Source organism: Tinamus guttatus, unplaced genomic scaffold, assembly GCF_059628265.1.
Source record: "Tinamus guttatus ecotype Peru unplaced genomic scaffold, ASM5962826v1 Tinamus_guttatus_pri_ptg000387l, whole genome shotgun sequence".
Classification (NCBI taxonomy): domain Eukaryota; kingdom Metazoa; phylum Chordata; class Aves; order Tinamiformes; family Tinamidae; genus Tinamus; species Tinamus guttatus.
Window position 1 is genome coordinate 913,674 of NW_028288921.1, and position 26,229 is coordinate 939,902.

The 26,229-nt window shown below is 62.4% G+C and overlaps 2 protein-coding genes and 1 pseudogene across 2 annotated transcripts in view; 2 read left to right on the top strand and 1 right to left on the bottom strand.

The window, feature by feature from the left end:
* Positions 1-292: 292 nt before the first annotated feature.
* Positions 293-12,807, top strand: LOC148593495 (maestro heat-like repeat-containing protein family member 2B; annotated as a pseudogene).
* Positions 12,808-12,928: 121 nt separating this feature from the next.
* LOC148593496 (protein maestro-like) lies at positions 12,929-14,679 on the top strand. Its single transcript, XM_088530794.1, has 7 exons — positions 12,929-12,976; positions 13,187-13,369; positions 13,545-13,697; positions 13,889-14,011; positions 14,190-14,292; positions 14,420-14,493; positions 14,629-14,679. The coding sequence occupies exons 1-7, from the start codon at positions 12,929-12,931 to the stop codon at positions 14,677-14,679; spliced, it is 735 nt and encodes a 244-aa protein (XP_088386920.1).
* Positions 14,680-19,335: 4,656 nt separating this feature from the next.
* LOC148593497 (metabotropic glutamate receptor 6-like) overlaps positions 19,336-26,229 on the bottom strand; it is a 31,148-nt gene continuing 24,254 nt past the window's right edge. Inside the window, exons 9-10 of the mRNA XM_088530796.1 lie at positions 21,751-22,142; positions 19,336-19,485 (exon numbers count right to left, since the gene is read on the bottom strand). Coding sequence (XP_088386922.1) covers positions 19,336-19,485; positions 21,751-22,142 — 542 coding nt within the window. The remainder of the gene's footprint in view (positions 19,486-21,750; positions 22,143-26,229) is intronic.

Sequence of the window (26,229 nt, forward strand, 5' to 3'; positions counted from 1 at the left end):
CAGGATGTCTGGAGGCTGGAGAGCGCCCGTGAGTGCTGGAGCGCGGGCAGGGCCGCCCTTGGGGCGCAGGAGCTCCTGGCCCCAGCCAGGCCGCCCCCAACCCCGCGCTGCTGGCAGCCCTCTGTGAGGCGCTGAGGCCCTCATGTGTCACAGCTGCCCTCGTGGCGGGTCACAGTGGTCCCCGTGGGCCCATCACCCTCCCAGGGCTGGCGCTGGCCCAGTGGCTCGTGACTCCTGTGAGAGGAAGTGCTTGCTGATGGAGCAGCGCGTCCGCGGAAGGAGTATTGCCACGATGGGGGTGCTGCGAGCACTCCGAGGTGAGGGCCAGCACCGCGCTCGGCATCCTGCGTGCTCCGTGGGCGTGAGGGGCCCTGCTGGTGCCGACGTTCCCAGCTTGGAGAGCGAGGCCCCTGTCCCCAGGCCTCCCTGGCCTCTCCTGGTACCCTGAGCTGGGGACACCAGTGCCCTGACACCGGGCCCGTCCCTGCAACTGCTGGCGTGATACAACCCTCCACTTTTCCTTCCAGGGTTCTTCACTCGTGTAGGTCCCCGGTCCGGACCTGTGCGCGAGGAGGATGGCGGCAGCGTGGCTGGGTCTGTCCCTGTGGTCATCGCTACCTTTGCCGCCATGGTTATCTCTCTACTGGACCGTCTGCAAGACGCCACGGTGAGTTGGGGCTGTCCCATGAGGCTGGAGGGCTCCTCACAGGGCCCAGCTGCCCTGATGCCATGGATGGTCCTTGCTCCGTGGCACCTCTGTCCTCCTGCCTCACTGCAAACACCGATCCTGCCATGGTGTTGGGCAGTCGCTCCCACACACCCTTCTTTCCTGGGGGAGGTGACGGTGGTGCCAGAGTTGGGGCTTGGTTTGGGGTCAGGAAATCCCAGCACAGGATTCTCAGCAACTCCTAACGTCTGTGCTGAGCGGTGCTGCCAGCTTGAGCACGGCCTCAGCATCCCGGAGTCCCACAGCACGGTGTGTGATGTGTCCCCAGGGCGGTCGAGAGGAGACCTACCGCCAGCTGGAGAGCGTCTTGTGCGGCTCTCAGAGCTGTCTGCAGAGCTCTGTCGTGGACAGGCTCATAGCAGCAGTGTCTGCAGACCTGCGGGCGGCCCAGGTGAGCTTGTTCTCTCTTAGGGAGACTCCGGATGCAGGTGCCCAGCTGTCCTACGGACAGTCTTTGGGACGTGTCCTTGCTTGTGGGGCTTGGGGAGGTACCCGGAGCTGTGCAGAGAGGCGGTCGTGGGCTGTTTGGGAGCGAGGGGCAGTGGGAATCGCATCACGGGATCTATGTGGTGCCTGGAGGCTGAGCGCGGGGCACAGGCAGTCGTGATCCCGCCATGCAGGAACTCTTGTGTTCCAGGGTGTGACGGCCGCTGTGAGGACGGCGGCGAGCGACGTCCTGGTGGCCCTGGCCCGCTCCCACCTGCGCGAGGTGGTGTCAGCACTGCAAGGCCACCTGAGGAGCCTGCAGGAGGTGTCGGTGGAGGTGGTGCTCGTCACCCTGCGGAATGTGGCTGCCCGCTACGGTAGAGTTCCCAGCCTGATGCTCCGCGTTTCTGTGGGTGCCCAGCGGGAGACACAACTTCTGCCGCGGCCCAAAACATCTGGCCTGGGCTGGAGGGAACCTGCTGGAGACCAAATGTGCCGGGCTTTGCCCTGTGCCCTGCCCAGGGCTTCCCTGCACCCCTCGGGGAAGGTGTCCACACACGGGTGCCCTGGCAGGAATCTCCCCATGCCATAGGCTCCCCCAGCACAGTGCCAGCTCTCCCACCCCCTGCCAGCATAGCCCCATGGCCTCAAGGCCCCACAGCCCCAGTCCTGGCGCACAAAACTACCAGGGCACAGAGCCCACAGGCTGTGGCGGCTCTGCCTGATCGGGACTGCCCCCTCCGCAGCGCTGCAGTGCGTGCCCTTCGCAGCAGCGACGCTGGCGACCCTGCACAGGGCGCTGAGCGAGGCGCGGAGCGGCCGGGTGCTGCGCGCCGTCTGTGGTGGTGAGTGTCGGCATCACGGCAGGGCCCACGGAGACGGGAAGGGGCTGGGGTGGCCCTGGGCACCTTGCTGGGCTCTTGGGGTGGGCACGGCTGGGAGTGGAAAGCGCCGTGAGAGGGACCGTTTGGGAAGAAAGGGGCAAGGGCCGCAGCGGGCAGTGTCGGGGAGCAAGGCTGTGCAGAGGAGAAGGTGCTGGGGTGGGAGAGGGTAGAAACAATCCAGCATTTCAATCCGGGTGTCTCAGATCATGGCTCATGATGCCCCTGAAACCCGATCACCTGCACTGAGCCCTGGCACCCCTGGCCTGGGCGCGAAGCAGGCTTGGGGTCCGCTGCAAGGTCTCCTGCCAGCTAGAGACTGTGACACGATGCTGTTTCCCTTCCTGTGTTGCAGTGCTGGAGCAGTGGTGCAGCAGCATAAACTTGTACTTCCGTGAGTGGGAGAAATGCGCCTTCCCTCGTGTGGGAGCTGCCCAGCTCTGCGCCCCCGTCCACCTGCTCTTTTGCCACATGGGCAAAAACTGGCAGGGCTGCAAAGAGGAAGAGGTGAGCGCTGCTGCCCCAGCAGCCACGGGCCACAGCAGCGAGGGCGCCCGTGGGGGCTGGAGGGGCTGTGCGTGGGGCTGTGCAAGCAGCCAAAGGGAGCAGGCTGGCCACAGAAGTGCCCAAGAGGGGAGTCTGCAGGCCGTGCAGCGGGGCAAGCGGTGCCAGGCAGCGGGCAGGAGCGCAGGTGCCCGTGGTGGCCCTGAGGCATCAGCCATGAGGCTGGGGCTGCCTGCTGAGAAGAGCCCAAATCCTGGGAGCATTTGGCAGGGCGGGCTAGGGGTGCAGGAGGAAACGCTCCCTGTGCTGGTGAGCGAGCCCTTGTAGCAGGGGTGAAGGGGAAGGGGAGGACTCCATGTGGGAAGGGCAGACTGGTGTGTGGGAGAGGCAAGCACTGGAGAGATGCTGAGCCTTCGATGTGGCTTGTCCCTGTCCCTTGTCAGGGCAAGCAGGCTGTGCTCCGGGCAATGGGGGCCATGATGAGTGTCCTCGTGCGCCTGGAGAAGTACCGTGAGTGCGCATGGCAGAGGCTTCCCTGGCTGCTGCATCAGTACCGGGAAGTGCGGGACCCCGCTGGGGTGACCAGGGTGAGGCACTGCGAGGGGCACAGCACTGCTGGGGCCGTGGGGATGGTGCAAGGTGTTGGAGAGCTGCAGGGTGCTGGAAGGAACAGGAGCTCTGTATGTCTTAATACCTTTGAGCAGGCAGAGGGATCTGGGGCTTTGCAGGGGCTTGTTAGAAGAAACGGCACGGCAGGAGGCCGGGATGGAGAGGATGGATCCTGGGACAAGTGGCTCGGGAGGGAAGGCTGTGCCACCTCTGTGTCGGGGGGCATAGGGAGCTCTGTCCTCACAGCCAGGGCCATGTCCAGCCCCTGTGGCGGAGAGAGGTGTGAGGGGGACGGTGTGGTGGGAAAGACCATCCCGGCAGGGCTGCAGGAGGAGAGAGACCTCGTGGTCGAGCCAGCAGCCCCGTGCAGGCTGGGGTCTCCCTGGAAGTGGGTTCAGGCCGGGGCAGCTCCCAGTGGGGCCAATTTCCTTTCCCCGTGGCTCGCGGTGACAGCTGCCCTCTCCCTCCCGTGCTCCTTTGCAGAGTCTGCGCTATTTCCTGGGGGCCGTGGCAGATGTTCAGAGCCACGTGCCTCGCACCAGGCTTCTGGCCATCAACGCTGCTGTGCACGAGCAGGTAAGGCCTGACGCTGCATCACTGGCCTGCGTGTGCGGGGGGCTCTGGGCTATGGGTCCATGGCCAGAGCCGCTCGTGAGAGGATCACTGAGAGCGCAGTTTAGTTCTGTCCCCCTCCACGCTGCTCTTGCTTTCCCTAAAACGCACCTTGTTCCCACAGCTCTGCGACGAGATGGAGCCGCCCAGCCCAGAGCACCGAGCAGAGCTGTGCCGCTGCGTCGTGCTGCAGGGTAGGGAAGGAGAGCCGGCCCCGCGCCGCCGTGTCCCGGCTGCTGTCCTGCCAACGTGCAGGTGTGCGATGCTGGCCGCTAACACCAAGCATGATTTCTTCCGCGCAGCCCAAATCTGCCCAGAGGAGGTGATTGTGTTCCTCTACTACAAGCTGAGGAACGGGAGCAGGGCAGATCGCGTGGCAGCCGTGCAAATGCTGCAGGCTCTTGTTTGTTCTAACAGTAAGTAACACATGCTGGAGAAATGGAACGCTCCTGGGATGCTGCTGCTTCTTCTGAATTGGCAATGCTGGCCCACTTTTCTGCCCCATTTGCGCACAAAAAGCCAGGGAGCTGTGACAAATCCCTCTAAAAATGGTGGCTCATCCTCAGCACCCACCTCCCCTTGTGTCTTGCAGTCCCCAATGCGAGGGAGAACATGCCAGTGTTGGTGAAGCTGGCACAGTCCGTGTGCCACGACCCCGCAGCGCAGGTGAGCTGGTTTGGACAGGGACGGTACCGCTGCAGGGGCCGAGCAGCCCTTTCCCCAGGGCAGAGGCTGGAGAGGCCAAACCAGCAGTCAAGGACAAGTCCTGGGGTCGGAGCCTGGTGGTAGCTGCAGAGCAAGGGCTGCTCCCTCGTTATCTCGGCCTGGCCAGAGGGGCTGCCGCGCTGTGAGGGCCATCAAACCCGGGCATTTGGTGCAGGTTGTGACTGCAGCCTCTCCAACAGGTGAGAACAGCCGTCCTGCGTTTCGTCGGGGAGCTGCTGCACTCCAGCGCCCCGGGCTGCTCGGCATGGGACGTGGTGGGGCACATCTTCACGGAGTTCAGCCGCTCCTCACGCAAACTGGTAAGGGCAGAGGGTGGCACCGGTCTATGTCCCATGCCGCAGTGGTGCCATGGACATCCCTAGCATTGGGTGTTCTGCCTGGTGAGCAGGAGCAACGACACTGGTGCCGCAGTGGGAGCAGCCTCCCATCACCATACACTGAAAGGGCTGGGAATGGGCATCAACGGGTGTTTCCCACCTCTGTCTCGCAGACATCAGGAAATCTTTCTGAGATGGAAGCCCAGGAAGAAAAGGCCATTCAGCGCCTGTGCAGGCACATCCTGGGCACACTGGATGTCTCCACCGGAGCAGTGGCCAAAGTGAGTTGTCCGCTGCTGGACGCTGTTGCTTTTTGTCTTTCCCCAGTATGTTGACACTTCTCATCTTAGCCCCTAAAGCAGCCAGGAAGAGCTAGGGCTGCCCTTGCTCGTTTAGCGCAGCTGCGGCTGAAGCGAGCACCGCTGGGCATGTCCTGGCTGCCTTCTGTAAATGAGACATAGCGACTGGTGGGACCATAGGGCATCCCCTTGCAGCGGGGAGATGAGCTGACCCCGGGGGTGAGTTGTGGCGGCTGCTCTTGACAAGCAGGCAGCCAAAGCGAGGGGAAAGGTGCACGAAGCCAGGTGGGTGAGACGGAGAGAAGGTGGAGGAGGAAGCCAGGGTGAGGCTGAGGGACGGAGCAAGGCCCAGGGGCTGGGCTGGTGCCGCAGAAGCATCAATAACAGGCAGACTGGGAGGGAGAGGTGGAAATAGCGGCATGCTCAGTGGCCTGGTTCTTGCCTGCAGCTCTTGTGGCCCAAACTGCTGCGGTACGTGGTGCCAGCCCAGTACACAGGCATGCTAGTCCCGCTCTGCCGCTGTCTGTGTGCACTGGCCAAGAGGCGGGAGAGAGCAGAATGTTGTGAAGAGGAGGCAGCACATGAGCTCCTGGAGTCTGAGGAGCAAGGTGGGAAGCAAAGGCGCAGGCGGCGCAGCTGGGGACCCCTTCAGCTGTGCGTGGGGCTGTGGGACATGGTGCGGGCAGGGCCTGGTGGGGCTGGGCATCTCACGTGGCTTTTCTTTGTGCCCACAGCTGCTCTGCCAGCGCCCCAGGCCCTGCTGGTTCGCCTGTTGGTGAGTAACAGGGCCCCAGGAAAGAGCTTTCATGACTGCAGAGAGGGGAGAGGCAGGAGAGATGCTGCCGCGGCCAGTGCAGGGCACCCTGGGAGGAGGCAGGAGGATGTCAGAGGGTGCCTGGGCTGCCCCTGCCCATTGGGAGCTCCTGCTCCTCCCGGGGATGGCAGCGCTCAGGCGAGGCTGTCGGCTGCCTCCTGGCATCCAGGGCAATGCCAGCCTCCCTGCCCGCGGGATGGCCACGGCTCCTGCGGCTTGCACAAGCCCGTCTCTCCTCTGCCCTAGGTGGTGGCAGCGGTGACTCCCCACGCAGGCGGTGGCCGTGGCGCTGCGGCCCTGCAGCTGCTGCAGGCGCTTCCCAACAGGATCCACGCGAGCGTGGGGGCGAGCTGGGCTGCAGAGATCCCCGTGCTGCTGCAGCACCTGGCAGGTAAAGTGTCCACAGGAGGGAGAGGCTGCATGTGAAGAGGGCAGCACTGAGTCTGGCGGGGAGGATGAAGTCATGTTTGCCAGCACTTACCAGCCCAATGGCCTGAGGCTCTGGGACATGAGACACGGTGCTGGAATAGCAGCAAGAGCTTCTGATTTCTCTGGCTTTGCAGGAACAACTGCGAGAAACCTGGACGTGGTGGAATGGGAGAGCCTTCTGCTGAAGGTACAGCATCCCTGTGGGGGCACGCATGGATGGGGCAAGCAGGCCCAGGAAAAGTGCAGGGAGGAAGCCCAGAACTCCCTGTTGAGGCACTGAGTGGCACAAGCAGGTCCCGAGGCCCCAGTGCCTGCCCTGGCCATGGGTGCTGCCCTCTCGGAAGAGCTGCTCTCAGCACGTGCAGAACGGGTGGGCATAAAGGCAGCTGCAGGAGGGGCAGAAGCCTCCTACACGGGGCCCTGTGCCTTGGCTCTGCCTGCTCCTGGCATGTGCAGCACCCAATGGCTCGAGTGGCTCCTGAGGGGAAGAGCGAGGGGCAGTTACAGGAGGGGCCGGTGGGCAGAGGGGCAGTTGCGAGGGGGTGCTCTGCCCCGGCCCTCTCCAGGGTCACTGCGGTGTGCAAAAGGTCCTGGCCAGGAACAGGGGGGCATTTACTTCATCTCCCGCTTCACCCTAGTTCCTGCGAGCGTCTCTGGACCTCGTTGCGAGCGACGTCTGGATTATGGACCTTAGCCGGGAAATGAGCCGTCAGCTGGGCTGCTCTCCGCGCCTGTCCTGGGAAAAGGTTTGTTCCCTGTGCAGTGTTGCTGCTGCTCACGTACCCCAAGGGCTGCGGTGACAAAACCCTGGGGGATACCGGACAGGACTCGGGTCGGCGATGCTGCTCTGCTCTGTGCCTGGTTTTGCCCCTGCCCTCTCTCTTTGCCCAGGAAGGCACTTGTGCCCCCTCCATGCTAAGCTGGTCCTGGGGCCAGTCTGGCCAGCGGCTGCTGTTGGTGCTGCGGGTGCCTTGGCATGTGCTGCCACCGTGGGGCTGCCATGGGCTGGCCCTGTCCCGCCAGGCCGGGCTGTCACTGCAGCTGGGGCCTGGCCTCTTCTCTTGCAGCGGTTCCTGTACAAGGCACTCGGCACAGCCCTGGCAGCTTGCAGGAGTCCTGGCTTCGTACAAGAGCAGACCCTGGGACACCTGCAAACTGCAAACTTCCTGGAGCTGTGGGAGGCACAGGTGAGGGTTCCTCATGTTGTGCTGCGTGCCCTGGGGTTCAGGGGCTCCGTGTGCCCTGCTCTGTCCCTGCTGCATTTCTGTTCACTGCCATTACATCAGGAAAGGTCCTACCTGGCTGGTGGAGCTGGCCAGGGCTGGGCACTGTGGAGAGAGTGACTCCCCATTTTTGCTGCGTTGTAGGGAATAGTTTCAGTCGTGTCCCGCTGTGCTGAGGGGCACTTTCAGCTGGCCTTGTCATCCATGGAGCAGTTCCTGGGAACTCTGCAACCCCAGAAGGTAAAGGGCCCTGGGAGTTGCTGTGGGTAGTTGCCAGAAAGTGTGTGGGGAGTTGCATGGCTGATTGGGCTCGGGTAGCTCCCCTCTTGGGAGCACGGAGGGTCCTGGGCAGAGCGGGGCTGCGGGCTGACGTCTCGGTGCTTCACCGGGCTTCTCCGGCGAACCCCTGGCAGAGCGACACGAGGACGACCCGGGCTACCCGCGCGGCGCTCATGGTGGTTTATGGCCGAATGGCGCTGCGAGCCCCCAGGGAGAAGCTGCTGGCCCACGTGGGGACAGACATCGTGGGCAACATCCTGCGGCTCTATCAGGAGGGCGGCCAGGTGAGGGCTTGGGGCGCGTGGCAGAGCCAGAGCGCTGTCATCAGCTCCAGCCTCTCCTTGTGCTTCCCGTGTGCCCCTCTCCTGCCCCAGCGGTGCCAGTGCTGCCCCCCTGCTCCCCTGGGCCGGGCTCCATGGGGTCTTCCCAGCAGACAGCCAAGGCAGCTGCTTCCCTCCCCTTGGGAGGCTTCTTGCCAGAGGGGAAGAGGAGGTTTCCTTGCGGAGCGCAGGTGTCACGCCAGGCTCCGCAGGGCTCCCAGAGGGTGCAGTGTCCTCCACACACTGTGCTTGGAGACAGATTGCCTCCGTCTCCCTTGTTCTTTCTGCCCTGGGTCCTTTGAGGAGCTCAAAGTGGATTTTTCTTCTCTGACATCAGGACGCGCAGCTGAAGCTCTCCCTGGTGCAGAGCATCACTGAAATCAGCACAGCCATCCAGGCTGCAGGGGCCAGCCCCAAGTTTGAGCTCTGCCGCAAGCGGGAGCTGCTGCAGACCCTGGTGGTGAGTGCCCAGAGCCGGGGCCGCGGTGCCGTAGAGCCTTTGTGGGAGTTGTGAGGGGGCGGCAGGGCTGGTGTCTGTGGTCTCAGCCAGCTCAGCCCATGGCTCGGCCTGGCAGGAGCTCCCTCCTGCTCTCCTGCCCACTGCCCACCTTGTGCCTGTCTGTGCCTTGCAGGAGGTGATCCAGGAGGAGCCGCGGGAGTCCCCGCTGCAGCCCCGGGCCCTCGTGGCCATGGAGCATTTGAGGTAGGGTCTGTTCCTGGCACTGCGGGTGCCGGTGTGTGTCCCAGCACAGCTGGCTGGTCTGGCTGGGGCTGCGGGTTTGGGGTTGTGGGTTGGGCCAAAGGCAGCTGTCCTCTGCCTCACTCTGGGGAGTGCTAGTAAGCCCCTCTCTGTGTTCTCTGCCCTTTTCTCCTGGCAGCAAGTTGAAACCCTGTCTGAGCAGGGGGGAAAAGTGCAGCCTCCTGGCTCAGTGCTGCCAGGCCGTCCTGTGCCTTCGTTGCCCCGACCAGATGCACGTGAGAGCGAAGACGGTGGCAGCTACTTCACGCACAGCGGTAGGTGCTGGCCTGCTGGGTCGTCCCTGAGTGGGGAGCCAGCACCAGGCACCCCACACTGGGAATGGGAATCAGCGCTGGCTGCTGTGGTGTCTTTGTGGGGTACATGGCCTCTTCCCCGTTTTCTGATGACAGGCGCCATCCCTGCGAGCCCTGGGACAGCTCACAGCAGCCCTCCTGCAGGCAGAGCCAGTCCCCATCTGCCTGGGGGACGTGGTGCAGGTGAGTGCCCTGGGGCACTGAGGAAGGTGTTACTGGTTGCCAGAACACAGCAGAGCCACGGGAATCACGCCGGCGGGCCTGGTCCGTGGAGGGGAGCTCTTCTCTAACTCAGTGCCATCGGTGCACATCAGTGGGAAGTGAAATGGTCCTAGTTCCAGGCCCCCTCACCCTAGGTTTGCATCCACGCTTTTCCCATCTGCAGCAACGTTCTTGCAGGCAGCTTGCAGTGTCCTGCAGCCCCCTAGATGAGCAGAGCTTCTCCCACTTGTGCAGCTGTGAGCAGGGGCTGATGCACAAATGAAGGCTGCCCATGGCGAGAGTGGGGAGGTGGCCACGGCAAGGGCTCCTCACGCGGGGCTGCGGTGCCCAGGGAAAGCAGGGCCACAAGAGCAGCAGGGCCCCTGGGCAGGGGTGTAGGGCGAATTTCAGGCCGTGGTGAGACAGGCGCTGTCGTGGCAGGTCCTGCGGCGCTGGCTCACCTCGGCCCACCTGTGTGAGCGGGACAGAGCGCTGCAAGTGTGTGTGCAGGTGCTGGGCACCTGCGAAGAGAGGCGCGAGCAGAGGGTGAGCGGGGACCCTGTGCCGGGAGCCCTGCAAGGGCGGGCGGCGGGTTCTGGGTGTCCCAGGGCTGCAGGGTGGCCCCTTGTTCCCGCCCGGCTCCGCCAGTGCTCGGGGTGCTGCAGTCGGGACAGGGCCAGCGGCCGTGGTGATGCCGGTGACCTCGTGCCTGTGTCTTGCTCCCTCAGCGAGGCGGCACCTTCCAAGAGTTTGGCTCCTTGGTGGGACTGCTGGGGCCTCTGACTTGTGAGGAGACAGCCGCATCCCGTCGGCGGGCAGCGACCTGCCTCTGCCTCCTTCTGCAGAGAGTTGGTGAGAGGAATAGGCAGGGGAGCCCCTGCTGCTCCCTGCGGGAAGGAGCCCAGCACCAGGCCCTGTCCACCTGTGCCGTAGCACCTTGTCCAGCTTGCAAAGTCACTGTGTTGCCTTGGGGGACCCTGGCTTTGCGTGGCCTTTGCTGTCCTCCCTCATGTCCTCACTCAGCACCCAGGGATCCAGAGGTTGGCTCCCAATGAACGTCACTGCCCTTTCTGATAGCTCCCCATGAACGTCACTCCCCTTTCTTATAGTTCCAGCCGAAAACATGGTAGAGGTGCCGTGGACCCAGGTCGCATCTCTGTCTGAGAGGCTCAGCGTCATCACCTCTGTGTCTCTGCTGGCAACCTCCACCAGCATTGCCAAGGTACCTGGCCCTCAAAAAGTGTGAGGGGGCCCATGACATGTTTGTGCTCGTGTGTGTGGGAGCGCTGTTCTCGGGACAAGTGTTTTGCATCTGAGCAACTCCTGTGACACGCTCGCTTGTGTTTCTGATTTCTCCCCAGCTTGTCTGCAAGCATTTGCCACGAGGCCAGGCCACAGGCTTCATGAACAGCATCGTGGAGAGCCTGCTGTGCGCCAGGCCCATGTGCATGTGGGCTGCGGGTCGGTGGACACTGACCTTCCTGAGGGATTGTGTCAACAAGATATTCCAGGACGAGGTGAGAGAGGCATTTTTTTAGGATGCCTTTGGCTGTTCTCTGTGGTAGCGTGTTGGCCCTAAGGCACAATGGGGAAAGGATGAACCAAGCGTTTCTCTCTCTCCTACCTCCATTCAGGTGCCAGAGCTCGTGTCCATGCTTTGCATGTGCTTGCGGAGCACCCAGCTGAGCACTCCCCGGCGCGTGGTGCTGCGGGCCATGGTCCTGCTGTGCCGCTCTCACCAAGAGCCGGTGCTGGGCAGCCTCCTGCAGACACCGCTGCCCATGGACAGGTCTGTGCAGCCGCCCTTCCCACTGCTGTCAGAGCCAGCCGCGGGGCTCGCCTGCATGGGCGGCCCTCTGGGCAGCCAGTGCTTTTGCCCCGTGCAAGGCTGAGCGCTGCAGCTCGTGTCCCTGCCGGGACCTGGGCACTGGCAGTCCCCGTGCGCACAAGGAGGGTGTATGGCTTCTCCGGAGGTACCTTGGGTAGCCGGGGATGCCGGCTCACGTGCTGGCGTGTGTTCCTTTGCAGCAACACAGCAGAGGTGTGGAGGAGCCTGGCGAGAAGCGCTGTGGGCTGCCCAATCCTCGTCCGTTTAACGCAGAAGTTGGGGGCAGCCGGGAAGAGCAACGGGACCGACCGCTGCGCTGGGGAGCTGGGCGGCAGCCGGGCTGCCCTGGAGCCTCGCACGGTACGGCCAGCAGCCCCGGCGGCCGTGCCGCTTTGCACGTGCTTTCCAAGCGGTGCTTGAGTGCGAGCGGGATTCCTGCCCTTTGTGAGGGCCCGTGCAGCCTTGTGGGGTGCTGAGCTGGTGTGGTAGCAGCGTGGGGAGCTGGGACAGCCTGTGGCTGCCAGGCTGAAGGGCTCTCCCTGCAGTGAGAGCTAGAGAGAGTAAAAGCCCCTGGGCTGTCAGGGGGACGTGGTCCGTGGGCAATGGCCTTGTTTTACCAGGCGGTTCTTGGTTGAATTTCTCTGTAGATCACTCGCGCCCTCTGTGAGGTGGTGTCAGCGCTGAGGAGTGACACCCTGGTTCAGCGCCTGCTTCCCTGGCTGCTTCCAAGCCTCCTGGAGCAGCTCAGTGAGACACTGTGGGAGGAAATGGAAGTGTCCCTTGGAGAGCTGAGGATGAGTGACCCACCGGGCAGGTGAGGAGCAGCAGGGGCAGAATCTCCGTGTGTGGCCCATGGCCTTGCAGGAGCACCTGCCTATTGCCCTGGTGCTGGGCTGCCTCCAGGGTAGGTGGGACTGGGCTCTGCAGGGCAGTGCACCGGGCATTGGGCCGTTTCTGCACCTCAGCTGAGTGTTGCGGCTGGTGTCCATCGTGGGGCTATGCTAAAGAGCAGCTTCCCACAAAGTGCTGCACCTGGAGCTTTCCTTGGCTTCTCCCTGCAGCCTGTTTGTGGAGGCGTTGGAGCTGGTGCTGGCCAAGAGCCTGGAGCACCGGTGGCTGCAGCTGCTGCAGGAGCAGGGAGCATGGGCGTCATTGGCAGCGCCCCGGGCTCACACGGCCGGCGTGTGTCTCCTGGCGAGGTGAGAGCCCCGGTGGGACCGTGCTGGAGGAAGGGCTGCTGGGAGCTGGGGCCTGCCCCGAGCTCTGCTCCAGTGTGAGCGGCGTCTGCACTGGGCTGGGCGCAGCTGGGAGCGGTGCTGCGGGGCTGTGCTGTGTGAGCACGTGCTACAAGGCTGTTGTGCTCTGTGCGCAGTGTGCTGCTGCGCGCGGAGCAGGTCCCGCAGCGCCTGGTGCAGCGGCTCTTCAGCTGGCTGCGTTCCCGCTCGGCGAACCTGCGGCTCACAGCCACCGCGTTCTGTGCCGAGGTGAGGCAGCCGCGGGGCGAGGGGGCTCGCAGGGCTTCCTGCGTGTCACCCAGGGTGAGGGGTGCTCCATGCTAGCGCTCACGTGTCTCGATTGCAGCTCATGAAGGACCGGCTGGTGAGGGAGAGGAAGATCGTGACTCCCCTCCTGGAGGTGCTGGCAGAGAGGTCGCGCGACCCTGTCAGCAGCGTGAGACAAATGGCCATGAGGGGCCTGGGGAACGTGGCCACAGGAGCACCCACCAAGGTGAGGCAGCCTCTGGTGGGCTTTGAGCCCAAGCCGAGCTGGGGAGGAGCGCGGAGGTGCTCGAGGAGCCGAGGCAGGTGCAGGGCTGTGCCGAGGCAGTGCCCTGGCATCAGGGCTCTCCCCTGGGCTTGCTCTAGAAAGCGCTGCCACTGGCACCGCAGCGGGGAGCAGCGCTGAGAGACAAGAGCTCATGTGCTTGTCGCTCTGCAGCTGCGGAGGCACTGGGCCACGGCGGTGAGAGCGCTGCTCAGGGGCCTGGAGGACGTGGGCAGCCCCGGGGTGGCTGCGGAGAGCCTGGTGGCACTGACCAAGGTGCTGGGACGGCTGGAGGCGAGGGCTGTGGGCTCTGCCTTTGGAGAGGTGGCCAGGAGCTGCCGGGCGCTCTGGGGGGCGGTAAGTGGAGCCGCTGTCTCTCCGTGGGCAGGCGGGAGCCCACGCGGGTTGCCGTCCCCTGCGGGCTGCTGTTGGCAGGGGGCAGCCGTCGCCGGTCGCCCGCCCTGTGGGCAGCGCCGCGCGGGTGCCGAGCAGTGTGTGCTGGCAGCCTGCCCGACGGTCTTTCTCGTCACAGGAGGAAGAGGAGCTGCGCTGCTCGGCCTTCGGCCTCTACGGCGCCCTGGCCTCCTCTGCATCGGGGAGGAGGTCGTTTTTCGGCAGGGAGGCGGAGGAGGCCTTTCCCAGCCTGGTGCTGCACCTTCGCGACCCGTCCCCGGCTGTACGCAATGTAAGAGCCCCAGGCGCCCCACAGAAAGCCCTGTGGAGCTGGCTGAGCCATGGGGGCACTCGCCCCCTTCCATGTGGGGCTGCAGGAGTCTCCACAGGCCCTGGGTGATGCTGCCCCCCGGCAAGGTTCCTTCCTCAGTGCCCGAGCAGGTACAGAGCATCCCCATGACAGGGCCCGGGGCTCTTTTGCAGGCCTGCAAGGTGACCCTGCACCTGTGCGCCCCATTTCTGGGGTCGAAGAGGCTGCGGAGGCGCCTCAACGTCAGTGTTGGTCTGAGCGCAGAGGAGACACAGGACGAGGTCTGCAGACACCTGGTGAGTGAGCTGTGCGCTGGGGCTGTGTCCCTGTGCTGGCCGCCCACCCCGTGACTCCCATGTCATGGGGTCGCCTCCGGACTGGCCATGGGTGGGCAGGCGATTGGGCAGAGGGGAGCAAAGGGGGCTCTTGGAGACAGGGATGAGCTCCCGCTGCCTGCACTGTGTGTTGTTGCAGGCCCAGGACTGCCCCGCGCTGTTCGAGCGGCTCCTGAGCACATCTTGGAGCTGCTGCGTGGGAAGGCACCAGGCACCGCAGGCGGCAGCCGTCCACGTCCTGGGTGAGCAGCAGTGGGGGGCTGAGGCGCTGCTCCTGACCGAGGCCCCGGGTTGGGTTCAAGGTCAGGTTCTGGGGCAGGTCGGGGCTGTGGCCATGCCCGTGCCTTGGTGGCCACGTCCCCGTACCAGGCCTGCTCAAGGACACAGCGCCAGCCACGTGGCTACAGCAGTGGGGCCTGGCTAGCGAGGTGCCCAGAGGTTCCGTGGGTGCCAAAATCCAGGGGGCTCGGGGATGCGTGGCCCCAGGGGTGCGTCAGGGAAGACACCCCATCTGGGCACCGCGGGGCATCAGGGGCCTTGTGCCCACGCTGCTCCCCTCAACGTCGGTGTCTTTGCAGCTCACTGGAGGCCGGAGCACGTTGAGGAGCCCCGTGCTCGACGGGCGGTAGCTGCAGAGCTCTGCGCCAGGGCAGCCCAGCAGTGCAGAGCAGGAGGGAAATAAAGCCGTGTCCCTGTGGAGAGGCACTGTCCGTCCATGTGGGGCTGTGTGCGGTGCGGCAACGGCCCTGGCCCTGCTTCCCTGGGGATGTGGGCCCTGCGTGGTGCTGCCTGGGGACAGTGGAGAGCAGAGGCACTGGAGGGAGGGAGTTTGCAGGCACTGAGCTTAGGGGGCCACTGCCAGGTGCCTGGGGACACCAGGGCCACTGGGAAGAACCTGGGGGCCCTAGAGAAGGATCCCAAAGCAAAGCCAGCTCCGCTCTCCGCTGGCAGCAGCCCATGGCAGCGGATGAGCAGATCTGCTGCCCTGCAGCCCTGCTCTGCTGCACTGCTGGCCTGGCACAGCTGCAGGCGCCAGGGAGAACCCCCTGCCGCACGGTTTGTTGGTGCCAGCAGCGCGCGGGCAGAGCTGCGCAGCCCCTCTGCGGCACCAGGAGGCTTCATCGTCACCAAAAATTGAAACAAACCCACCCAGCCTGCCCCAGCTTCCCCCAAAGCACCCACCAAGGACATTCTCTGCCAACACTTCCCTCCAGCCCCTTTCCCTCTCAGCGCCCACAAGCTCCCACAGCCCACGGTGGGGCCTGAAGGGATGGGCTCAGTCCGTTCCCCGTGGAACAAGGCTGTTTTTCTCCATTCTTCCCCTTTTTGTTTATGTTAAGCCACATTTCAATCCCTTACAAATGGCAGTGAGGAACAGTAGATTCTAAGTGTCCCATATGGGACTCGGAAAATCCCAGAATCCCAGAATTTTTGAAGTTGGTAGGGGCCTCTAGAGATCATCTTCTCCCACAGGTGCTTGGCCTGGCACTTGCCTTTGCTGACCCTCAGGAGGTTCCTGTGTGCTCAACTCGCCGACCCGTCCAGGTCCCTCTGAAGGGCAGCGCAGCCCTCTGCTGTGTCGCCCACTCCCCCCAGTTTTGGATCACACGCAAACTTGAGCGCTCTGTCCCATCTTCCAAGTCATTGATGAATGAGCTGAATAGCACTGGGCTAGAGCAGTGCTGGCCCCTGGGAGACACCGCTGGCCACAGGCCTCCAACTAGACTCGGCCCCATTTATCACAACGCTGCGAGCTCTGCCATCCAGCCCGTTCCCAATCCACCTCACTGACGTGGGCTTTCCTGCAGGCACCTCTCCTGTTCTCCATGACCTCTTGAAGGTTGATAGAGAGTGGCTGAGCAGTAACACCTGTCAATTCTCTCAGCATCCGTAGGTGCATCCCGTTGGGGCCCATAGATCTGTGGGTGTCCAGTTTGCCTAAATAATCCCTAAAGTAACGCTCTTCAACCAGGGGAAGGGATTCCTCCCTCCAGATTTTCTCTCTTGTTCTGAGCTCTCTAGTCCATGGGGACTGGCCTCAGCAGTGAAGGCTGAAGCAAAGAAGGCATTTAGCAACTCTGGCATCTCTCTGTCCTCCGTCACCAAGGCACCCACCCCGTTCAGCAGCAGGCCCACCTTTTCCCTCGTCTTCCTCTTGCTGCTGATGTATTTGTTATTGGTTGCCACAGAGTGAGTGGTGGTGGGGGTGAGTGACACAGTGCACTTCACTCGTGCACTGAAAGAAATAGTAATAGGTTTTATTCATATAGGCAATGGTTTCACGAGATTCTACGGCAAGGTGACTTATTATTTACTGCATGGGGTACAGGATATACAGAGAATTACCAAGGAGACCCTTGCGTTTAGTCACGGGATGCAGATTGGACCCACTTGCTTTGCAAACTCTTTCTGAGAGGAGTCTGGAAATTTGTGCGCACTTATATCAGTAATGTTCACAAGTTCAAAAAGAGAGCACGCTATAGTCACTTACCATGAATCTGTTAGGATCTGCCGGGGAGCATCCTTGAGAGGTGTCCCTGCTCAAGGGAAGATCCTGGCGTGCAGCCCGCTGCAATGCAAGGAAAGCTCAAGGGGCTCTCGAGCTGCCCCCATATTTATGGGAGAAGATGGTTGACTTCATAGAATCATAGAATGCTTAGGGTTGGAAGGGACCTCTAGAGATCATCTAGTCCAACCCCCCTGCACACGCAGGGTCACCTAGAGCACGGGGCACAGGGCTGCGTCCAAGCGGGTTTGAAGATCTCCAGAGAAGGAGACTCCACAACCTCTCTGGGCAGCCTGTTCCAGTGCTCTGGCACCCTCACTGTTAAGAAATTTTTCCTTAAGTTCCTATGGAATTTTTGGTGTTTCAATTTCTGGCCATTTCCTCTAGTCCTATCAGTGGCCACCATTGAAAAGAGACCAGCACCGTCCTCTGCACTCCCTCCCTTGAGGTATTTATATACACTGATTAGATCCCCTCTCAGCCTTCTCTTCTCCAGGCTGAACAGGCCCAGCTCCCTCAGCCTCTCCTCATAGGGCAGATGTTCCAGGCCCCTGATCATCCTTGTAGCCCTGTGCTGGACTCTCTCCAGCAGCTCCACATCCCTCTTGTACTGTGGAGCCCAGAACTGGACACAGTACTCCAGATGCGGTCTCACCAGGGCTGAGTAGAGGGGCAGGATCCCCTCCCTCGACCTGCTGGAGATGCTCTTCTTAATGCACCCCAGGATCCCGTTGGCCTTCTTGGCCACGAGGGCACACTGCTGCCTCATGGTCAACTTGTCATCCACCATGACACCCGGGTCTTTCTCTGCAGAGCTGCTCTCCACAAGCTCGGTCCCCAGCCTGTACTGGTGTCTGGGGTTATTCCTCCCCAGGTGCAGGACCTTGCACTTGGCCTTGTTGAATTGCATGAGGTTTTTCACCGCCCAGTTGTCCAGTCTGTCCAGGTCCCTCTGGATGGCAGCGCAGCCCTCTGGGGTATCGGCTACTCCTCCCAGTTTCGTGTCATCAGCAAACTTGCTGAGGGAGCACTCTGTGCCTTCATCCAGGTCATTGATGAATAAATTGAACAGGACTGGGCCAAGGACTGACCCCTGGGGGACCCCACTAGCCACAGGCCTCCAACTAGACTCTGCACCGCTGATCACCACTCTCTGGGCCCTGCCATCCAGCCAGTTCCTAATCCACCTCACTGTCCACTCATCTATCCCACACTTCCGGAGCTTGCCCAGGAGGATGTTGTGAGGGACGGTGTCAAAAGCCTTGCTGAAGTCGAGATAGACGACATCCACCGCTCTCCCCTCGTCTATCCAGCCGGTCATTTCATCATAGAAGGCTATCAGGTTAGTCAGGCAAGATTTCCCCTTGGTGAATCCATGCTGACTACTCTTGAGCACCTTCTTGTCCTCCATGTGCCTGGAGACAACGGCCAGTATGAGCCGTTCCATCACTTTTCCAGGGACGGAGGTGAGGCTGACTGGCCTGTAGTTGCCTGGGTCCTCCTTCTTGCCTTTTTTGAAGACTGGCGTGACATTGGCCTTCTTCCAGTCTTCCGGCACCTCCCCCGTTCTCCAGGATCTTTCAAAGATGATGGAGAGCGGCTTAGCTATGGCATCTGCCAGCTCCCGCAGCACTCTGGGGTGCATCCCATCAGGGCCCATGGATTTGTGCGTAAATCCTACATTTCTGGGATTTGCGGGGGCATTGGGGGACATGAGGGGACATTGAAGGGGGACATTGAGTACATTGGGGACCCGGGGGGGGATGAGGGGCATTGGGGGAACAGGGGGACACTGGTGGAGACATGGGGACATTGAGGGGACAAGGGGAGGATGTGGGGACACTGGGGGGACATTGAGGTGACATGGGGAGACATGCGGACATGGAGATGTGAGGAAGAGACATGGGGGACACAGGGACATTGTGGGGCATGAGGGACATTGGGGGGACATTGAGGGGGACATGGGGACATTGAGGGGGACATGGGGGCATGGGGGGGGACATTGAGGACATTGAGGACCCAGGAGAGACATGGGGACATTGGGGGACATTGAGGGGGACATGGGGGACATTGAGGGGACACAGGGGGGATGTGGGGACATTGGGGGGGACATGGAGGTGACATGGGGACATTGGGGGACACAGGGGACATTGGGGGGTTGTGAATGAACCCAAAGGAGCTTCAGGACCCCCCCAAGCTGCCACTGCTGCTGTGTGAGCACCCAGCCGTGCCCTCATTTCCATCTCATTAGCATCTCATTAGCATCTCATTTAGGGCTTTTCTTTCCAAAAACAGCCTTTCTTTCCCCAATATGGCTCTTTTCACCCCAAAACTCACCCTCCTTCCCACATTTCGGGCCTTCTGCTCTAAATTTGGCTCTTTTCTTTCCAAAAATGGGATTTTTCCCCTAATACGGGTCTTTTTGCCCCAAGTTGAACCCTCCTTCCCACATTTCGGGGCTTCTGCCCCGAATTTTGCTCTTTTCTTTCCAAAAACAGCATTTTTTCCCTAATATGGGTCTTTTCGCCCTAAAAATCACTCTTCTCCCCACATTTCAGGCCTTCTGCTCCAAATTCGGCTCTTTTCTTTCCCAAAACAGCCCGTTTTTTTCCCTAAAATGGGTCTTTTTACCCCAGGAAGGACTCGGAGAAGCTGGGCGGTTGCAGCGACTTTTATTGGAGCGAGGGAGGAAGCGGGGGGAGACGGTGCCGGATCCAGGAGCCTTTCCTGGACACCTGGGCCCTTCCCGGACGCCGGGGCCCTTTCCCGGCTCCCGTCCCTATGGCGGGGGTTGGGCGTGGGGCCGGCGCGGCGCGTTCTGCTCCGGATGCATCAGGATCACGTAGACCTTGGGCCCGTAGAGCAGCCCCAGCGGCACCGACGCCGAGAGGCTCATGGAGATGGTCAGGGTGGCCGTTTGGATGTGGATCTGCGGGGCCGGGATGAGCGCCCGGACGCCTGGGCCCCTTCCCGGATGCCCCGTCCCTTCCCGGACACCTGGGCCCCTTGCCGGACGCCTGGGCCCTTTCCCGGACATCTGGGCCCTTCCCGGACGCCTGGGCCCCTTTCCCAGATACCAGGACCCCAATAGCAGATCCCAGCCCCGTTCCCAGACACCAGGGCCCTGTTATCCCATTCCCGATCCCCATTCCCACTCACCTTCTCCACGCTCTTCCCAGCACCGCAGTAGAGCAGCGCGAGGGCAGCCTAGAGCAGGTGCTGGACATGGCCAGCCCCATTCCCAGACACCAGGATCCCAATATCCCATCCCAACCCCATTCCCAGACACCAGGATCCCATTATCCCATCCCAGCCCCATTCCTGGACGCCTGGGCCCTTTTCCTGGACTCCTGAGCCCTTTCCCAGATACCAGGACCCCATTAGCAGATCCCAGCCCCCTTCCTGGACACCAGGGCCCCATTATCCCATTTCCGATCCCCATTCCCGCTCACCCTTTCCACACTATGTCCCGCTCCGAAGTACAGTGGCACAAAGGCAGCCCATAGCACGCAGGTGCTGGACATGGCCAGCCCCATTATCCCATTATCCCAGCCCCATTCCCACCCCGTTATCCCAATCCCACTCACCCTCTCTACGCTGTGTCCGGCCCCAAAGTACAATGGGGCAAAGGCGGCCCAGAGGACGCAGGTGCTGGACATGGCCAGCCCAATTCCCATTCCCATTCCCATTATCCCATTATCCCGCTCTGTGTCCCGCTTGGAAGCACAGCGGCGCGAAGGCGGCCCAGAGGACGCAGGTGCTGGACATGGCCAGCCCCATTCCCAGCCCCATTCCCGGACACCAGGACCCCATTATTGCATTATCCCACCCCATTATCCCGTTATCCCGCTCACCCTCTCCATGCTGTGTCCCGCTCCAAAGTACAGCGGTGCGAACGTGGCCCACAGCACACACGTGCTGTACATGGCCAGCCCCATTCCCATTACCCCATTATCCCAATATCCCAATATCCCGTTATCCCGCTCACCCGTTCCACGCTGTGTCCCGCTCCGAAGTACAGCGGCGCGAACGCGGCCCATAACACACGCGTGCTGTACATGGCCAGCCCTATTCCCATTACCCCATTCCCATTACCCCATTACCCCATTATCGCACTATCCCTATATCCCGTTAATCCATTATCCCGCTCACCCGTTCCACGCTGTGTCCCGCTCCGAAGTACAGCGGTGCGAACGTGGCCCACAGCACACACGTGCTGTACATGGCCAGCCCCATTCCCAGCCCCATTCCCATCACCCCATTCCTGGACACCAGGACTGTGTTACCCCATTCCCACCTTGTTATCCCATTCCTGCTCACCCTCTCCACGCTGTATTCCGCTCCGAAGTACAGCAGTGTGAACGCCGCCCACAGCACACACGTGCTGTACATGGCCAGCCCCATTCCCATTACCCCATTATCCCATTATCCCATTATCCCATTATCCCATTATCCCGTTATCCCGCTCACCCTCTCCACGCTGTGTCCCGCTCCGAAGTACAGCGGCGCGAACGCGGCCCATAACACACGCGTGCTGTACATGGCCAGCCCCATTCCCAGCCCCATTCCCATCACCCCATTCCTGGACACCAGGACTGTGTTACCCCATTCCCACCTTGTTATCCCATTCCTGCTCACCCGTTCCACGCTGTGTCCCGCTCCGAAGTACAGCGGCGCGAACGCAGCCCATAGGACACACGTGCTGTACATGGCCAGCCCCATTCCCATTACCCCATTATCCCAATATCCCAATATCCCGTTATCCCGCTCACCCGTTCCACGCTGTGTCCCGCTCCGAAGTACAGCGGCGCGAACGCGGCCCATAGGACACACGTGCTGTACATGGCCAGCCCCATTCCCATTACCCCATTATCCCAATATCCCAATATCCCGTTATCCCGCTCACCCTCTCCACACTGTGTCCCGCTCCGAAGTACAGCGGTGTGAACGCCGCCCACAGGACACACGTGCTGTACATGGCCAGCCCCATTCCCATTACCCCATTACCCCATTATCCCATTATCCCATTATCCCGCTCACCCGTTCCACGCTGTGTCCCGCTCCGAAGTACAGCGGCGCGAACGCGGCCCACAGCACACACGTGCTGTACATGGCCAGCCCCATTCCCATTCCTGATCCCCATTACCCCATTATCCCACCCCATTCCCATTCCCATTCCCGTTATCCCTCTCACCCGTTCCACGCTGTGTCCCGCTCCGAAGTACAGCGGCGCGAACGCGGCCCATAGGACACACGTGCTGTACATGGCCAGCCCGATGGGCTTGGCCTCGTTGAAGGCGGCCGGCACGCCGCGCGCCTTCACGGCGTACACGGTGCACGTGAGCATGAGCAGCAGCGCGTAGGCCATGGCGCCCAGCGTGGCGCCCTCGGCCATGTCGCAGCGCAGGACGGCGCGCGCCCGCGTGGCGTCGGCGGCGGCGTCGGCCGCGTAGTCCACCAGGGCGCGGGGCGGCCGCAGGGCCAGCCAGGCCCCGGCCGCGGCCACCTGCACCGCGCTGAGGGCGCCCGTGATGGCCAACTGCGAGCGCGGGCTGATGAACCGCGGCGGCGTCACCGAGCGCTTGCCTGGAGGGGACAGAGTGTTGGGGACATGTTGGGGACATGTTGGGGACACAGTGGGGACGTGGTGGGGACATGGGGACACAGTGGGGAAGTGGCGACATGGGGACACGCTGGGGACATGGGGACGCCCTGGGGACATGGGGACACACCGGGGACATGGAGACGTGCTGGGGACACACTGGGGACGTGGGGATGCAGTGGGGACATGGGGACACGGTGGGGACATGGGGACATGGGGGCCACAGGACCAGCCAGGCCGCGGCCACCTGCACCGCGCTGAGGGCGCCCGTGATGGCCAACTGCGAGCGCGGGCTGATGAACCGCGGCGGCGTCACCGAGCGCTTGCCTGCAGGGAACAGAGTGTTGGGGACATGTTGGGGACATGTTGGGGACACAGTGGGGACATTGAGACACAGTGGGGACGTGGTGGGGACATGGGGACACAGTGAGGACACGCTGGAGACATGGGGATGTGGTCGGGACACAGGGATGCGGTGAGGATGTGGGGACACGGTGGGGACATGGTGGGGACATTGAGACACAGTGGGGACGTGGTGGGGACGCAGGGATGTGGTGGGGACACAGTGGGGACACGGGAACACAGTGGGGACACAGGGATGCAGTGGGGGTGTGGGGACATGGTGGGGACACACTGGAGATGTGGGGACACAGTGGGGACGTGGGGACACAGCGGAGACGTGGGGACACACTGGGGACGTGGGGACACGCTAGGGACAGAGTGGGGACATGGGGACACACTGGGGACATGGTGGGGATGTGGGGACATGCTGGGGACATGGGGACACAGTGGGGAAGTGGCGACATTGGGACACGCTGCGGACATGGGGACACAGTGGGGACACATGGGGGTGCAGCAGGGACATGGAGGGACACACTAGGGACACAGTGGGGACATGGGGACACGGTGGGGACATGGTCAGGACACGGTGGGGACATGGGGAGATGGTGGGGACACAGGGACACGGTGGGGAGGTGGCGGGGACATGGTGGGGACACGGTGGGGACATGGGAACATGGGGACGCAGCAGGGACATGGGAACGCGAGGACACAGGAACACACTGTGGACGTGGGGACATGGGGACACTCTGGGGATGTGGGGACATGGTGGGGACATGGAGGGGACACGGTGGGGACATGGTGGGGACGTGGGGACATGCTAGGGACACGGTGGGAACATGGGGACATGGTGAGGACACAGCGGGGACATGGGGACACAGTGGGGACACACTGGAGATGGGGACGCAGTGGGGAAATGGAGGGGACACGGTGGGGACATGGGGACACCATGGGGACACAGGGACACAGTGGGGACACGGTGGGGACACGAGGATGCAGTGGGGACACAGGGACATGGAGAGGACATGGGGACACATGGGGACGCGGTGGGGACATGGGGACACAGTGAGGACACGCTGGAGACATGGGGATGTGGTCGGGACACAGGGATGCGGTGGGGATGTGGGGACACGGTGGGGACATGGTGGGGACATGGTGGGGACATTGAGACACAGTGGGGACGTGGTGGGGACGCAGGGATGTGGTGGGGACACAGTGGGGACACGGGAACACAGTGGGGACACGGGGATGCGGTGGGGGTGTGGGGACATGGTGGGGACACACTGGAGATGTGGGGACACAGTGGGGACGTGGGGACACAGCGGAGACGTGGGGACACACTGGGGACGTGGGGACACGCTAGGGACACAGTGGGGACATGGGGACACACTGGGGACATGGTGGGGATGTGGGGACATGGTGGGGACACAGTGGGGATGTGGGGACGTGGTGGGGACATGGGGACATGGGGACATGGTGGGGACACAGGGACACAGTGGAGAAGTGGCGACATGGGGACACGCTGGGGACGTGGGGACACAGTGGGGACATGGGGGTGCAGCAGGGACATGGGGACATGGTGGGCACACAGTGAGGACACAGGGATGTGGTGGGGACACACTGGTGACATGGGGACGCCCTGGGGACATGGGGACACACCAGGGACATGGAGACGTGCTGGGGACACACTGGGGACGTGGGGATGCAGTGGGGACATGGGGACACGGTGGGGACATGGTCGGGACATGGTGGGGACATGAGGACATGGTGGGGACACAGGGACACGGTGGGGAGGTGGCGGGGACATGGTGGGGACACGGTGGGGACACGGGAACACGGGGACGCAGCAGGGACATGGGAACGCGAGGACACAGGAACACACTGTGGACGTGGGGACATGGGGACACTCTGGGGATGTGGGGACATGGTGGGGACATGGAGGGGACACGGTGGGGACATGGTGGGGACGTGGGGACACAGTGCGCACGTGGGGACATGGTGGAGACGTGGGGACATGCTAGGGACACGGTGGGAACATGGGGACATGGTGGGGACACCCTGGGCACATGGGGACGTGACGGGGACATGGGGACATGGTGGGGCCAAAGGGACACAGTGGGGTAGTGGCGACATGGGGACACGCTGGGGACATGGGGACACAGTGGGGACATGGGGGTGCAGCAGGGACATGGAGGGACACACCGGGGACACGGAGACATACTGGGGACACAGGGACACACTGGGGACACGCTGGGGATGCAGTGGGGACATGGGGACACGGTGGGGACATGTGGACGCACTGGGGATGTGAGGACACGCTAGGGACACAATGGGGACATGGGGACACAGGGACGCAGTGGGGACACAGTGGGGACACGGTGGGGACACACTGGAGACATGGGGACACAACGGGGACATGGGGACACAGCGGGGACGTGTGGATGCGGTGGGGACATGGGGACACACTAGGGACACAGTGGGCACATGGGGACATGGTGGGGATGTGGGGACATGGTGGGGACACACTGGAGACATGGGGATGCAGTGGGGACATAGGGACACAGTGGGGACATGGTGGGGACATGGGGACACGGTGGGGACACAGGGATGCGGTGGGGACGTGCTGGGGACACAGTAGGGACATGGGGACAGGGTGGAGACATGGTGGGGAAACACTGGGGACGTGGGGACATGGGGACGCAGTGGGGACACAGACACAGTGGGGACGTGGGGACACAGCAGGGACACACTGGGTGCGTGGGGATGCGTTGGGGACATGTGGAGATACCAGGGATGCACTGGGGACATGTTGGGGACACATTCCCATCCCCATTCCCACATCCCCATCCCATTCCCACTCCATCCCCACATCCCCACATCCCCACATCCCCATTCCCATTCCCGTTCCCGCTCACCCTGCTCGAAGATGCGGTAGATGCGGTTGGTCTTGGTGAGCAGCGCCGCGTACGTGACGCTCATCCCCATCCCCATTCCATCCCCATCCCCATTCCCATTCCCATGATCCTAGATCACATTCCCACATTCCCATCCCCATTCCCATTCCCATTCTCACCCTGCTCGAAGATGCGGTAGATGCGGTTGGTCTTGGTGAGCAGCACTGTGTACTTCACGCTCATCCCCATCCCCATCCATCCCCATCCCCATGACTCTAGATCACATTCCCACATTCCCATCCGCATCCCCATTCCCATTCCCATGTTCTCACCCAGCTCGAAGATGCGGTAGATGCGGTTGGTCTTGGTGAGCAGCACCGCGTACGTGACGCTCATCCCCATCCCCATGACCCTAGATCACATTCCCGCTCTCCCATCCCCATTCCATCCCCATCCCCATGACCCTAGATCACATTCTCCTTCCCATTCCCATTCCCATTCTCACCCTGCTCGAAGATGCGGTAGATGCGGTTGGTCTTGGTGAGCAGCGCCACATACGTGACGCTCATCCCCATCCCCATCCATCCCCATCCCCACATTCCCATTCCCATCCCCATCCCCATGACCTTAGATCACGTTCCTGCTCTCCCATCCCCATTCCATCCCCATCCGCATGACCCTAGATCATGTTCCTGCTCTCCCATTCCCATTCCCATCCCCATCCCCATTCCCAATATTCTCACCCTGCTCGAAGATGCGGTAGATGCGGTTGGTCTTGGTGAGCAGCGCCGCGTACGTGACGCTCATCCCCATCCCCATGACCCTAGATCACCTTCCT